The 16,929-nt window shown below is 41.0% G+C and overlaps 1 protein-coding gene across 2 annotated transcripts in view; it reads left to right on the top strand.

Annotated features, from left to right (window-relative positions):
- LOC111965173 (uncharacterized) overlaps positions 1 to 16,929 on the top strand; it is a 33,520-nt gene that overhangs the window by 3,209 nt on the left and 13,382 nt on the right. Inside the window, exons 2-3 of one of the 2 annotated variants that reach the window (XM_070444027.1) lie at positions 3,475 to 3,620; positions 12,135 to 12,273. In XM_070444027.1, coding sequence (XP_070300128.1) covers positions 3,475 to 3,620; positions 12,135 to 12,273 — 285 coding nt within the window. Of the gene's footprint in view, positions 1 to 3,436; positions 3,621 to 12,134; positions 12,274 to 16,929 lie in introns of both variants that reach the window. The other variant, XM_070444028.1, reaches the window with a different exon arrangement.

Here is a 16,929-nt window from a genome sequence, read left to right as displayed (position 1 = left end):
TGGCTTTAGAAGCTTCTGATAGGCTAATTGACATCATTTGAGTCAATGTGAGGTGTACCTGTGGATGTATTTCAAGGCCTACCTTCAAACTCAGTGCCTCTTTGCTTGACATCATGTGAATATCAAAGAAAATCAGCCAAGACCTCAGAAAAAAATCTCAAAAAAAAATCCTCCAAAAGTCTGGTCATCCTTGGAGCAATTTCCAAAACCTGAAGGTACAACGTTCATCTTACAAACAGTAGTACGCAAGTATAAACACCATGGGACTATACAGCCGTCATACCGCTCTGGAAGAGAGACTAGTTCTGTCTCCTAGAGATGAACGTACTTTGGTGCGAAAACTGCAAATCTATCCAGAGCAACAGCAAAGGACATTGTGAAGATGCTGGAGGAAACAGGACAAAAGTATCTATACCACAAGTAAAAACGAGTCCTATATCGACATAACCTGAAAGGCCGCTCAGCAAGGAAGAAGCCACTACTCCAAAACCGCCATTAAAAGCCAGACTACGGTTTGCAACTGCACATGGGGCAAAGATTGTACTTTTTGGAGAAATGTCCTCTGGTCTGATGAAACAAAAAGAGAAACTGTTTGGCCATAATGACCATGGTTATGTTTGGAGGAAAAAGGGGGATGCTTGCAAGCCAAAGAACACCATCCCAATCGTGAAGCACAGGGGTGGCAGCATCATGTTGTGGGGGTGCTTTGCTGCAGGAGGGACTGGTGCACATCACAAAATAGATGGCATCATGAGGGAGAAAATTATGTGGATATATTGAAGCAAATCTCAGAACATCAGTCAGGAAGTTGAAGCTTGGTCGCAAATGGGTCTTCCAGATGCACAATGACACCAAGCATACTCCAAAGTTGTGGCAAAATGGCTTAAGGACACCAAAGTCAAGGTTTGGAGTGGCCATCACAAAGCCCTGACCTCAATCCTATAGAACATTTGTGGGCAGAACTGAAAAAGCGTGTGCGAGCAAGGAGGCCTACAAACCTGACTCCGTTACACCAGCTCTGTCAGGAGGAATGGGCCAAAATTCACCCAACTTATTGAGGGAAGCTTGTGGAAGGCTACCCAAAACGTTTGACCCAAGTAAAACAATTTAAAGGCAATGCTACCAAATACTAATTGAGTGTATGTAAACTTCTGACCCACTGGGAATGTGATGAAAGAAATAAAAGCTGAAATAAATCATTCTCTCTAATATTATTCTGACATTTCACATTCTTAAAATAAAGTGATGATCCTAACTGACCTTAAACAGGACATTTTTACTTGGATTAAATGTCAGGAATTGAGAAACTGAGTGTAAATGTATTAAGCTAAGGTGTATGTAAACTTCCAACTTCAACTGTGCTTAAACTGCATACTATGTACTCATCGTTGCATACTATTTAGTACATACCATTTAGTAAAAAGTATGCCATATGCCACCGCCACAACGTAGTAGCGACTCCTGATTGGATGAGTAGGTGGGGTGGGACCAAGTGCGGGTAGATTTTTCCAAATTCAACAGACATGCATGCAATATCTATTTTATATAATAGTTTATTTCCAATTGGATTAATTTCTGTAAACTCCAAAATAGAATAGGAATGGAGTTATAGGCCTACTCAGCTAGTTATAGGCAGACTATCACATTCGACCCCGTAGCCCATATAGCATCTATCCTATTTAAAAAGGTCTGAAGACAGAAAAATATAATTTTGTTCCATTTCAACATATTTATTAGTGAAACCCAATAACCTAGTACACACAGCAAAACATTTCACATGTTCAAATCAAAAGGCTATTGCATAGAAAAACATGGATAGCATCGCAAATTCAGATTCACTGGACAGCAACATAATAAACTACAGCACTTATCATTGGGAACAAGATCAGAATGACTGCTAAGGCTTGATCCATAAAGTAAATAAATAGGTAGCCTAGCCTACACAACTAAAACAATCCATATGTTCAAAATCAAAAGGCCTGATTTAACGATGGCATCAATAATGACAACATCCTGAGTCCCCGGTGCAGACACATTCAGAAAGAGCTCTGAGGAAGGCCAAGAGAACAATTAAAAACGTTTCAGGGAGAAAACAAAAATCCACTTTTTGGATTAAAAAAATTATAATAATAAAGCTTCTGTTTTCAAAGATGTAACCTACGATGCAATACAATGATTAGTTTAAGGAGAACAAAAACGACTTAGCCTACATTTGAACACTACCGCAGAGTCTTTGCTATTCGGCATCTTCACAATTAAGTTTCCTAGTTTTGTTGTTCGGTCCTACTTCTCTTCAAGAAGCCAATCACTTGCAGCCCACCTCTTCCAATGCATCGTGGAAAAGTGTGGATTGTATATAAACCATACTCGATTTTCAAAAATTCACATATTAAACATTATATTTTGTAATACTGACAATGCCTCGTGCGCGATTGCGCTGTTTCCCCGCTATTTGTCGATTTCGCTAGTGCATCCCCATTTCCAGTGGTGTAAAGTAGCCTAAGTAAGTAAAAAGTAAAAAATACTTTAAAGTACTACTTAACTAGTTATTTGCGGTATTTTTACTTTACTTTACTATTTCTATTTTTGACAACTTTTACTTACACTAGATTCCTAAAGAAAATAATGTACTTTTTACTCCATGCATGATCCCTGACACCCAAAAGTACTCGTTACATTTTCAATGCTTGGCAGGACAGGAACAGAACATCCTGGTCATCCCTACTGCGCCTGATCTGGTGGACTCACTAAACACATATGCTTTGTTTGCCAAATATGTCTGAGTGTTGGAGTGTGCTCCTGGCTATCCATAAAATAAAAACAAAAAAATTGTACTGGTTGGTTTGCTTAATATCAATACTTTTAAATGATTTATACTTTTACTTTTCATACTTCATACAGTATATTTTAGCAATGATATTTACTTTTGAAACAAGTTCATTTAAAACCAAATACCTTTAGACTTTTGCTCAAGTAGTATTTTACTGTGTAACTTTCTCTTTTACTTGAGTCATTTTCTATTAAGGTATCTCAAATATGACCACTGGGTACTTTTTCCACCATGCCCATATCTAATTGATTTGTCAAAGCCCAAACGACATCCAGGCATTTAAAGTATAATCGATTTTCGAAATGTTGCTTACTATTAAACTTTACTATTTCACATACTCAAACGGCCTACTATTTTGGACGCAAGTATGGGTATTCAGACACTGTACTGCGGTTGCAACACTGTTTGCTTTAGTTTCTAGTCAACAGACAAACCCTTCTCACCAACTCCATTATCATCTTATTTGGAATTCTCTCTTTGTCTTTGTAACTTTGAGAGAATTGACTCTGTAGGGTGTACTTACCCTTACAATAGTACTACAACAAATGTTATGCAGAGATGAATGCTTTAGTCGTTTTTGGTCAACATTTTTCTAATTTCTGTCAGATCTTAACATCACTGCCCACTCCCCACCAAACCCCTAGATGGCGTATTCCACCAAAACTCTTGCTGCTGGCTCGTTTGGGAAGGTATACAGGGAGAAGTACAATGACACCTGGGCTGCAATCAAGAAGGTGCCACAACACTTAATCAATAGGAGAGACCTGGAGAGAGAGTGTCAAGTATACAAGTGAGTATGACAGACAATGTGCTATCATGGTATGTTGCTAAATGGTGATATCAGCCCAGAGGGAAAGTATTTTGATCAGTGGTCTTTTTTTCATATCTGAAGAAAAATGGGAGATCTCAATTTTGTATAATTTAGTGATCCCTTATATCTGAACTGTTTCTCCTAAGAGGAAACGTTCATGAGACAAATGAGCTTGAATTGAGACTTCCATTTGAGAAGCATGAGCAATAGATGAGATCTTATCATTGTCTCCACATGAGCTCATTAATGTCTCATTTATTGCGCCAGAAAAGCCTTTTTGAGCATCAAGAAGATATATACACAGTGATTTAAAGTACTTAAGTAAAAACACTTCACAGTACTACTTAAGAAGTTTTTTTGGGTATCTGTACTTTACTTTACTATTTATATTTTTGACTACTTTTACTTCACTACATTCCTTAAGAAAATATTGTACTTTTTACTTAACACCCAAAAGTGCTCGTTACATTTTGAATGCTTAGCAGGACAGGAAAATAGTCCAATTTACGCACTTATCAACCAAACATCCCTGGTCATCCCTACTACCTCTGATCTGGCAGACTCACTAAACACACATGATCTGTTTGTAAATGATGTCTGAATGTTGGAGTGTGCAGGTGGCTTTCTGTAAATAAAAAATACAAGATAATGGTGCCATCTGGTTTGCTTGATATATGTTTGCTAAATTGAAATTATTTATACTTTTACTTTTAATACTTCAGTATATTGTAAACCAAATACTTTTAGACTATTACTCAAGTAGAATTTTACTGAGTGACTTTTACTTGAGTAATTTTCTATTAAGGTATCTTTTACTTTTACTCAAGTATGACAATTGGGTACTTTTTCCATCACTGGATATACAGTTGAAGTTTACATACAGCTTAGCCAAATACATTTACCCACATTTTTTCACAATTCCTGACATTTAATCCTAGTAAACATTCCCTGTCTTAGGTCAGTTAGGATCACCACTTTAATTTAAGAATGTGAAATGTCAGAATAATAGTAGAGAGAATGATTTATTTCAGCTTTTATTTCTTTCATCACATTCCCAGTGGGTCAGAAGTTTACATACACTCAATCAGTATTTGGTAGCATTGCCTTTAAATTGTTTTACTTTGGTTCAACGTTTTGGGTAGCCTTCCACAAGCTTCCCTCAATAAGTTGGGTGAATTTTGGGGCATTCCTCCTGACAGAGCTGGTGTAACTGAGTCAGGTTTGTAGGCCTCCTTGCTCGCACACGCTTTTTCAGTTCTGCCCAAAGATTTTCTATAGGATTGAGGTCAGGGCTTTGTGATGGCCACTCCAATACCTTGACTTTGTTGTCCTTAAGCCATTTTGCCACAACGTTGGAAGTATGCTTGGGGTCATTGTCCATTTGGAAGACCCATTTGCGACCAAGCTTCAACTTCCTGACTGACGTCTTGAGATGTTGCTTCAATATATCCACAATTTTCCTCCCTCATGATGGTATCTACTTTGTGAAGTGCACCAGTCCCTCCTGCAGAAAGGCACCCCCACAACATGATGCTGCCACCCCCGTGCTTCACGGTTGGGATGGGGTTCTTCGGCTTGCAAGCCTCCCCCTTTTTTCTCCAAACATAACGGTGGTCATTATGGCTAAACAGTTCTATTTTTGTTTCATCAGACCAGAGGAAATTTCTCCAAAACGTACGATCTTTGTTCCCATGTGCAGTTGCAAACCGTAGTCTGGCTTTTTTTCTTATGGCTGTTTTGGAGCAGTGGCTTCTTCCTTGCTGAGCGGCCTTTCAGGTTATGTCAATATAGGCACTCGTTTTAACTGTGGATATAGATACTTTTGTACCTGTTTCCTTCAGCATCTTCACAAGGCTCTTTGCTGTTATCTGGGATTGATTTGCACTTTTCGCACCAAAGTACGTTCATCTCTTGGAGACAGAACGCGTCTCCTTCCTGAGCGGTATGACGGCTGTGTGGTTCCATGGTGTTTATACTTGCGTGCTATTGTTTGTACAGATGAACGTGGTACCATCAGGCGTTTGGAAATTGCTCCCAAGGATTTTTCTGAGGTCTTGGCTGAATCCTTTTGATTTCCCCGTGATGTCAAGCAAAGAGGCACTGAGTTTGAAGGTAGGCCTTGAAATACATCCACAGGTTACCTTCCAATTGACTCAAATGATGTCAATTGACTATTAGAAGCTTCTAAAGCCATGACAATTTTCTGTTATTTTCCAAGCTGTTTAAAGGCACAGTCAACTTAGTGTATGTAAACTTCTGACCCACTGGAATTGTGATACAGTGAATTATAAGTGAAATAATCTGTCTGTAAACAATTGTTGGAAAAATTACTTGTGTCATGCACAAAGTAGATGTCCTAACCGACTTGCCAAAACTATAGTTTGTTAACAAGAAATTTGTGGAGTGGTTGAAAAACTAGTTTTAAGGACTCCAACCTCACATGCTGACCAGACCAGACACGTCACGTGCGCGTGCATTACAAAATCAAAAAATATATGTCATTCAATTATTGACCCACTGCTCGTGCGCGCCAACGAGCGTCTGCGTTGCCAAGGGCTAAAATAAAAGTCATTCCTATTCTGACGCAAATCATGTGCCATCTCCTCATTGGTTTATCCACGTGGGTGATTGAAAGACAAACTGTTTTGCCGGTTGTCGTGGTAATACTATGAAAGTGTAGATGCCAATCACCATATAAGTTCAAAGATGAAAAAGCCTGGGAGGAGAGATGACTAGAAACGATTCGGTTGACCGTTTTATGTGTGGATTAATTGTCGGAGTAGAGGACCTTGTGCATTTCTAGTAAAATAACAACTCAATGTTTATATCCCAGGACAAATTAGCTAGCAACAGCAAGCTAACTAAATTTGACAAATTAGCTAGCAAGTGCAAGCTAACTAGCTAAATTGCCATACATGTTTAATGCTTTTCGACCCATACCCAAATTAATGTCATTGGTTCAGAGTTTTTTTTGATATTTTACTACAGTGGGGAGAACAAGTATTTGATACACTGCCGATTTTGCAGGTTTTCCTACTTACAAAGCATGTAGAGGTCTGTAATTTTTTATCATAGGTACACTTCAACTATGAGAGACGGAATCTAAAACAAAAATCCAGAAAATCCCATTGTATGATTTTTAAAGTAATTAATTTGCATTTTATTGCATGACATAAGTATTTGATACATCAGAAAAGCAGAACTTAATATTTGGTACAGAACTTTGTTTGCAATTACAGAGATCATACGTTTCCTGTAGTTCTTGACTAGGTTTGCACACACTGCAGCAGGGATTTTGGCCCACTCCTCCTTACAGATCTTCCCAGATCCTTCAGGTTTCGGGGCTGTCGCTGGGCAATACGGACTTTCAGCTCCCTCCAAAGATTTTCTATTGGGTTCAGGTCTGGAGACTGGCTAGGCCACTCCAGGACCTTGAGATGCTTCTTACGGGCCACTCCTTAGTTGCCATGGCTGTGTGCTTCGTGTCGTTGTCATGCTGGAAGACCCAGCCACGACCCATCTTCAATGCTCTTACTGAGGGAAGGAGGTGTTGGCCAAGATCTCGCGATACATGGCCCATCCATCCCCCTCAATACGGTGCAGTCGTCCTGTCCCCTTTGCAGAAAAGCATCCCCAAAGAATGATGTTTCCACCTCCATGCTTCACGGTTGGGATGGTGTTTCTGGGTTGTACTCATATTCTTCTTTCCTCCAAACACGGCGAGTGGAGTTAGACCAAAAAGCTATATTTTTGTCTCATCAGACCACATGACCTTCTCCCATTCCTCCTCTGGATCATCCAGATGGTCATTGGCAAACTTCAGACAGGCCTGGACATGACTGGCTTAGCAGGGGGACCTTGCGTGCGCTGCAGGATTTTAATCCATGACGGCGTAGTGTGTTACTAATGGTTTTCTTTGAGACTGTGGTCCCAGCTCTCTTCAGGTCATTGACCAGGTCCTGCCGTGTAGTTCTGGGCTGATCCCTCTTCTTCCTCATGATCATTGATGCCCACGAGGTGAAATCTTGCATGGAGCCCCAGACTGAGGTGATTGACCGTCATCTTGAACTTCTTCCATTTTCTAATAATTGCGCCAACAGTTGTTTCCTTCTCACCAAGCTGCTTGCCTATTGTCCTGTAGCCCATCCCAGCCTTGTGCAGGTCTACAATTTTATCCCTGATGTCCTTACACAGCTCTCTGGTCTTGGCCATTTGGAGGTTGGAACTGTTTGATTGAGTGTGTGGACAGGTGTCTTTTATACAGGTAACGAGTTCAAACAGGTGCAGTTAATACAGGTAATGAGTGGAGAACAGGAGGGCTTCTTAAAGAAAAACTAACAGGTCTGTGAGAGCCGGAATTCTTACTGGTTGGTAGGTGATCAAATACTTATGTCATGCAATAAAATGCAAATTAATTTTTAAAAATCATACAATGTGATTTTCTGGATTTTTGTTTTAGATTCCGTCTCTCACAGTTGAAGTGTACCTATGATAAAAATTACAGACCTCTACATGCTTTGTAAGTAGGAAAACCTGCAAAATCGGCAGTGTATCAAATACTTGTTCTCCCCACTGTACGTGTCGTGATCGCGTTTGGTGTAGGGGGACAAAATAAATGTATGCACGATAGCGCACGCGCACAGACGGTTTGGGTTCCGTGTAAGTGTATGTAAACTTCCGACTTCAACTGTATACATTGTAGAAATGTGCATGCATTAAACACATTCAAGTTTCATAACAACACATTCTTTAAATGTTAACTACTTTTAATGTTTAATGAACTAAAAACATACAAAAAAAGTGACTGGGAAGAGGTTAGATCGCTTTAAATCCAAAATAGTATTGCTTGTAAAATAACAAAATATTCCAAATATGGCCATCTCTAAAACTGGTGTGAAATTGAAAGTACTGTCATTAACCCTACTAAAAAAAACAGGAGCTGGCGCACGCACACCCCCAAAAAAGTTGTTACAGGTGCTGACTAACAGCAAGTAAACTGCATGCTATTAAAACATAAAGAGAGTTGAACACTATATACAGGCTCCCAGTAATTTATTGGGTAAACCACAAACGTTTCACCATCCCATTTAGACAGAGCCAAAGTGTAAAACTCCCTGCAAAATGCCTGGGGGGGCTGCCTAAAAAGCTGTCAGTCAGCACATACCAGCTCATAACTGGTACAAACTGTACCATCTTCACACCTAGTGAAACTCTGTTATAAATACTAAAAATGATTGCAAAAATATTACATGTGTCAAAATGGACCTGGAGTTCAACTGAAATGCAGCTTAACCCATATTAAATGACATAATGTATTAGGGTTTAGGGCTGGGAATTGCCAGGGACAATACAATATTATCGTGATACTTTGGTGACGATTCGATATGTTTTGCGATTCTCACTATTCTATATGTCTTGAAATTCCATACTGTGATTTTATTGTGATTCGATGTTCCAAACATATTGCTCACTGACCATATGTCTGCTACAGAGAGACGAGTGAGCCATGAGAAGACAAGTTTTGATCCGTCATGGAAATAAATGCTGAAAACAAATTGAATCCCTTTTGGTGCAGGTACAGCCAACTAGCGCAAAAAAATTATATTGCGGCATTGTCATAACGATTCAATATAGTGTCAAAGATAATATCCTGATATGTAACCGTGTAGATGTTTTGCCACATCACTATTAGCGATGTCCCGATGCCAAAATATTACCCACAAAACAATGCATGTGAAGGTATCACGATACCGCTGCAAAACTTTTTTGTCACTGATATTCACATCTCGTATCAATATAACTCTGAATTTTACTTCACGCTATTCACAAATAGCACAAATATATGCCTGTGGTAGCTCCTGTGGTTGTGTGAATAGTGGTTACGGGGTCTGCCGTGGTCTCTGTAGCCCAAGCTGACTCATCTGTAGACCCCTTCCCCGCTCTCTCGCTCTGAGTGGTGCAAGTGGTGGGAATACTTAGAGGAAGTGTTCACCTTCTAGAGACGATCCCGAGAGTCGCTGTCGGCCTGGGGTGCAAGGGGTGGAGAAGGCATTGCAGGGTGCTGTGCCATGTGCTGTCCAGCCCCTCCAGCGTTAGGATATGCGCGGTAGAGTCGGGGACTTGTTAGGACGGAAGGTTGCAGTAGGTGGGTGGCCCCTGTGATAGGGGTCTTGAGAAGGTGCATGGGGGTCCTCCAGATAAAGGGGAGCTTTGTATGCCCCCGCTGAGGAGGAGACAGGGCAACATATCCTGGGGAGGGTAGCCTCAGCCGGTCAACGGCCCAGCGCTGTATCTAGAATGTCTGACAGAAACACAATGACAGAAAGAGGGTTTAGATTAAACAAAAGTTGCCACATTTAATATTGTGATCATAATGAAAAGAAAACAAGATATACAACACCAGTCAAAAGTTTGGACACACCTACTCATTCAAGGGTTTTTATTTTCTTTTTACTATTTTCTACATTGTAGAATAAGAGTGAAGACATCAAAACCATGAAATAACACATGGAATCATGTAGTAAGCAAAAAAGTGTCAAACAAATCTAAATATATTTAACATTTGAGATTTTTCAAAGTAGCCACCCTTTGCCTTGATGACAGCTTGACTGCTCGTCGAAAATCTGATTCCAAAATTATGGGCATTATTATAACAGCCTCCACTCTTCTGGAAAGTCTTTCCACTAGATGTTGAACCATTTCTGTATGGCCCTCGCTTTGTGCATGGGGGCATTGTCATGCTGAAACAAGAAAGGGCCTTCCCCAAACTGTTGCCACAAAGTTAGAAGCACAGAATCGTCTAGACTGTCATTCTATGCTGTAGCATTAATATTTCCCTTCACTGGAACTAAGGGGCCTAGCCTGAACCATGAAAAACAGCCCCAGACCATTATTCCTCTTCCACCAAATTTTACAGATGGCACTATGCATTGGGGCAGGTAGTGCTCTCTTGGCATCCGCCAAAACCAGATTCGTCCATCGAACTGCCAGATGGTGAAGCGTGATTCATCACTCCAGAGAACGCGTTTACACTGCTCCAGAGTCCAATGGCAGCGAGTCCAACCACTCCAGCCGACGCTTGGCATTGCGCACAGTGATCTTAGGCTTTTGTGCAGCTCCCCGGCCATGGATACCCATTTCATGAAGCTCCTGACAAATAAGTTATTGTGCTGATGTTGCTTCCAGAGGCAGTTTGGAACTCGGTAAAGTGTTGCAACCGAGGACAGACGATTTTTACACGCTATACGCTTCAGCACTCAGCAGTCCTGTTCTGTTAGTTTGTTAGGCCTACCACTTCCCGGCTGAGCCGTTATTTCCACTTCACAATAACAGCACTTACAGTTGACCGGGGCAGCTCGAGCAGGGCAGAAATCTGACCAACTGACTTGTTGGAAAGGTGGCATCCTATGACGGTGCCACGTTCAAAGTGACTGAGCTCTTCAGTAAGGCCATTCTACTACCAAAAAGTGTCTATGGTGATTGCATGGCTGTGTGCTCAATTGTATACACCTGTCAGCAACGGGTGTAGCTGAAATGGCCAAATCCACTAATTTGAAGGAGTGTCCATATACTTTTGTGTATATATCGTGTATGTGGTTGTTTCTCTTAAAACCTCTTAAGGATCCGCCCCTTTTCAATTTTCGCCTAAAATGACATACCCAAATCTAACACCCTGTAGCTCAGGACCTGAAGCAAGGATATGCATATTCTTGATACCATTTGAAAGGAAACACTTTGAAGTTTGTGGAAATCTGAAATTAAAATAGGAGAATATAACACATTAGATCTGGTAAAAGATAATACAAAGAAAAAAGCATGCGTTTTTGTTTTTGTACCATCTTTGAAATGCAAGAGAAAGGCCATCATGTATTATTCCAGCCCAGGCGCAATTTAGATTTTGGCCAATACATGGCAGCAATGTATGCGCAAAGTTTTAGACTGATCCAATGAACCATTGCATTTCTGTTCAAAATTTGGTACCGAGACTGCCCAAATGTGCCTAAATGGTTTATTAATAAGTTCATAACTGTGCACTCTCCTCGAACTATAGCATGGTATTCTTTCACTATAACAGCTGCTGTAAAGTGGACTGTGCAGTTCGATTAACAAGAATTTAAGCTTTCTGCCAATATCAGACATGTCTATGTCCTGGGAAATGTTCTTGTTACTTACAACCTCATGCTAATCGCATTAGCCTACGTTAGCTCAACCGTCCCGCGGGGACCAACCAATCCTGTAGAGGTTTTAAGTAGACATTTTGAAATGTAAGAAAATGCTCTTAGTCTCATTTTGGTGTTAAAGAGATGTAATTTGTGTCTAGGAGAAACAAAGGGGGAAAATATGGTCTCTTCTTGGATTTTGCTTTGCTATAGGAGAGATGATGCTGATGAAGATCACTACAGAAGTGATTAGTTGTGCTGTCTGTAGACTCCAATGCCCTCAACTCTTTCTCCCCATTTTCTTTCACACTTTCTTTGTGACCTGGGACTCCAGTAAAGCGATTCATCCTAACATAGTGAAGCTTCTGGGTAATCCAACACTCAAGGACTCCAAGTGGATCATCCCCATGGAGTTCATCTTTGGAGAGGAACTGGAGACAACCATCTTCAAATCACAAAAATCTAAAATACAGGTCTGCCTATGGGATCCCACTGCTGCCACCAAACATGCATGTGACAGTGTTGACAAAAGTTCACATAGAAAAACTCATCTAAATATATTTGATAAATAAATATCTAAGCCTACAGGATTTTCAGGGGGCGTTCCAAACATTATTACAAAAAAGTGCAAGTTAACTCATCAGTTGATAATGAAAGCCTTTGATTTCCCACAGTTAACTCCATCTATAAAGGCCACCATCATCACAGGCATGTGTGAAGGACTGCTTCACCTACACAGCAAAGATATCGTACATCAGGACCTCAAGCCTGAGAACATCATGGTGAGACAGGCATTAAAATAGTTGTTGTTTTAATGTTCTTCATTAATTATGCAAGACTTCCGAAGCAGTAGTTCATCTGTTGTTGGGAATAAAGGACATTATCACGCTAAATGCTTCAATTAGATATAAAACAATATTTTTCCATCCCTCTCAAATAATCTCTTCCAGGTAGAGCATGACACTCACCGACCTGTGATCATTGATATGGGACTGGCCAAATTCTTCCGCAATGGCCTAAATTCTGCCGTGGATATGGGCAATGAGGCCTACTCTCCACCTGAGGTCCTGCAGAGGAGGGGCCACCGAGACCAGCGTTCAGACGTGTGGGCTATGGGTAAAATCATTGCTGAACTCTGTGCCAGAGTCAGGCTGCACACCCCCAGTGTCTGTCCGGCTAAGATCCAGGAGATCCTCAGTCTCCAAGGACAGCAGTACTGTAACGCTGTCTGTAGGATGGTGCAGAGCGACCCCACAGTGCGAGCCACCATGGCCGGGATCATGCCAGAGATACGAAGGGCAGTGGGAGGTGGCAACACCGGGGAGCAACAAAGAGGACATCTTCCGACACCCTTTCCTCACACTGAGATAAAAGTAACATCGCCACGTCCTCAAGCTCCAGGACAGAATTCAACCCCTCTATCAAGAGCTGAGTGCGCAGCCTCACCAAGGCCTGAGGTCAAGACGCTAGTGCGAGCTCCTGTGCGAGCGCCTTCTCCATCGAGATGGGAGCGTGCAGCCTTGCCAAAGACTGAGGTCAAGACTGAGGTCAAGACAACACTGCAACCACAACCCGTACAGCGTTCACCTTCCCCGTCAAGNCTGAGGTCAAGACAACACTGCAACCACAACCCGTACAGCGTTCACCTTCCCCGTCAAGGTGGGAGCGTGCAGCCTTGCCAAAGACTGAGGTCAAGGCGACACTGCAACCACTACCCGTACAGCGATCACCTTCCCCGTCAAGATGGGAGCGTGCAGCCTCTCCAAATCCTGAAGTCACAAACTCACCATCTCCCCTTCCAAAGGTAGACAAGGGTAATGCACTGGTTCCATCAGGCATGGTTCAACCCAGTCAAGATGTCCTGAAACAGCTTCTCTACGACGAGGCCTTGAAGGGTCTCCCATGCCCACTCCCAACAACGGGCAAGGTGCGAATCCGCCGTTATGAGCAAAGGAATGGGGAAGTGGAGACTTGGGAGCAAAAGGAGGTGGAGACTGAAGGAGGGAGGATAGTCAAGTTTGAGGAGGTGATGTTTAACAACAAGTCATAAGTAGGTTATTGAGAGGTTGCGAGTTGATTTGACTCTGCTTCTGAAATAGTTGGGAGTTGATTTGACTCTGGTCACTACCCTTACATCCTTCATTGTAAAAGTCTGACATTTTTATGGAGAATGGGAAGAGTATATTTGGGAGGTGGGACAAACTAATGGAAGTGCCTAAAAACAAAGTGGCACAATATCCCACTACGTGAGAGCCCCCCCCCCCCCCKAAAAAAAAAAGACTATTAACAACAAAAGTTGTCTTGCACTGGTAAGAAGGAAACATTTGAGTGAGTTAAGGTTGAGTAAGGATTTAGGGATGATCTTGAATGTACTATCACTTCTTCTAATGCTACATCATGTTACAGTATGGCTACAATGTTGCACAACTGGTTAGGTGACAGTGTACAGAGGCACCTGGAGTCAAATAACTATCTGTGAATGTTTTTTAAAACTTTTTGTTTTGTTAATCTCATCCTTGTTGCAAATCAGTTGACTCTTTAGCTCTATATCATACATTTGACTGTGTACATACAGTACCAGTCAATAGTTTGGGCACTCCAACTCATTCAAGGGTTTTTCATTTCTTTTTACTATTTTCTACATTGTAGAATAATAGTGAAGACATAAAAACTTTGAAATAACACATATAGAATCATGTAATACCCCCAAAAAGTTTTAAAAATCAAAAACTATTTTAGATTTTAGATTCTTCAAAGTAGCCACCATTTGCCTTGATCACAGCTTTGCACACTCTTGGCATTCTCTCAACCAGCTTCACCTGGAATGCTTTTCCAACAGTCTTGAAGGAGTTCCCACATATGCTGAGCACTTGTTGGTTGCTTTACCTTCACTCTGCGGTCCAACTCATCCCAAACCATCTCAAGTGGGTTGAGATCGGGTGATTGTGGAGGCCAGGTCATCTGATGTAGCACTCCATTGCTCTCCTCCTTCTTGGTCAAATAGCCCTTACACACTGTCCTGTTGAAAAACAAATGATAGTCCCTCTAATTGCTAACCAGATGGGGTGGTGTATTGCTGCAGAATGCTGTGGTAGCCATGCTGGTTAAAAGTGTGCCTTGAATTCCAAATAAATCACAGACAGTGTCACCAACAAAGCACCCCCACACCATCACACCTCCTCCTCCATGCTTCACGTGGGAACTACACATGCAGAGATCATCCATTCACCTACTCTGCGTCTCACAAAGACACGACGGTTGGAACCAAAAATCTCAAATTTGGACTCATTAGACCAAGGACAGATTTCCTTGGTCTAAGCAAGTGTTTCTTGGCCCAAGCAAGTCTCTTCTTATTATTGGTGTCCTTTAGTAGTGGTTTCTTTGCAGGAATTTGACCATGAAGGCCTGATTTACGCAGTCTCCTCTGAACAGTTGATGTTGAGATGTGTCTGTTACTTGAACTCTGTGAAGCATTTATTTGGGCTGCAATCTGAGGTCCAGTTAACTCTAATGAACTTATCCTCTGCAGCAGAGATAACTCTGGGTCTTCCTTTCCTGCGAGCCAGTTTCATCATTGCGCTTGATGGTTTTTGCGACTGACTGCACTTGAAGAAACTTTCAAAGTTCTTGAAATGTTCCGTATTGACTGACCTTTATGTCTTAAAGTAATGATGGACTGTCGTTTCTCTTTGCTTATTTGAACGGTTCCTTCCATAATATGGACTTGGTCATTTTACCAAATATACCACACCTACCGTGTCACAACACAACTGCTCAAACGCATTAATTTGTGGAATTTCTTTCCTTCTCAACTTTTAACAAGGCACACCTGTTAACTGAAATGCTTTCCAAGTGACTACCTCATGAAGCTGGTTGAGAGAATGCCAAGTGTGATAAGCTGTCATCAAGGCAAAGTGCAGCTACTTTGAAGAATTTCAAATATAAAATAGATTTGGATTTGTTTAACACTTTTTTGGTTCCTACATGATTCCATATGTGTTATTTCATAGTTTTGATGTCTTCACTATTATTCTACAATGTAGAAAATAGTAAAAATAAAGAAAAACCCTTGAATGAGTAACTTGTCCAAACTTTTGACTGATTTCTATAGTAATAAGCATTTGTTTTGTATCATCTAAGACAAAAAAGTTGTTACATTTTTCTTAATCTTAAGAATAAAAGCATATATTTATGAAAATGACTGTGTTATCCTCTTTACAACAACAGTGTTCAAAATAACCTTTTGCAAGACTATCAACCAGAGCTGTGTTCAGAAACGGTATCCCACACAGTTCATCCACTTCATCCAGTCAGTAGGAACTTCAATGGTGTTTGAGTAATCATTTTGTTAATCAATCATTGTATAAAGTCACTCTGGACTGTGCATGCTTCATTGAGAGAAATTAAATCAGAAATATCACATTGTCAGTGAGGTCCATCTTCTGGCGCAGTCACCCTGGACATTATATCCACGTCATAATGGAGTGAAAGTCAAGTTCAACATCGACTGAAGCCAAAGAACACACATACAGACATGATAATACGAAATGATGATATGATAATAAACCATGGCATGAAGTGATAAAAGGTACATATTGTACAGTACATACTGTACAGTATGTGATAGCATACGTCTTACGAATCACTACACAAGCATACACTGTAGCATGCTTCAGGAGACTCAAATGGGAAGTCATGTCAGTGGTCTGTGTGTGGTTCTCTGTACATTCCGCTCATCTAATACAGGGTCTGTGTGTCATGCATAATCAGGCTTCATATGGAGTAGAAAAGGTAAAGACATAGCCTACATAGTGAAGCAGGTCAACCAAGAGATTCCTAGATCAGATAGTAGCGCACACACAAAAACACACAAACCTCAGCATACCTGCAGTCAGTGGAAGCCCATTTATCCCTACGTCAGCATGCAACCACATGCACAGCTATCAGACATCCAATGTCTCTCTCTCGCATTATTTGGCGTTATTTAGGATTGCCATAACAAAGGGGTTGAATACTTATTGACTCAAGACATTTCAGCTTTTCATTTTTAATTCATCTGTAAACATTTCAAAAAGCATAATTCCACTTTGACATTATGGGGCATTGTGTATAGACCAGTAACAATCTCA

Source organism: Salvelinus sp. IW2-2015, linkage group LG6.1 (genome assembly GCF_002910315.2).
Source record: "Salvelinus sp. IW2-2015 linkage group LG6.1, ASM291031v2, whole genome shotgun sequence".
NCBI classification, from domain to species: domain Eukaryota; kingdom Metazoa; phylum Chordata; class Actinopteri; order Salmoniformes; family Salmonidae; genus Salvelinus; species Salvelinus sp. IW2-2015.
This window is presented reverse-complemented; position numbering and strand designations above follow the sequence as displayed.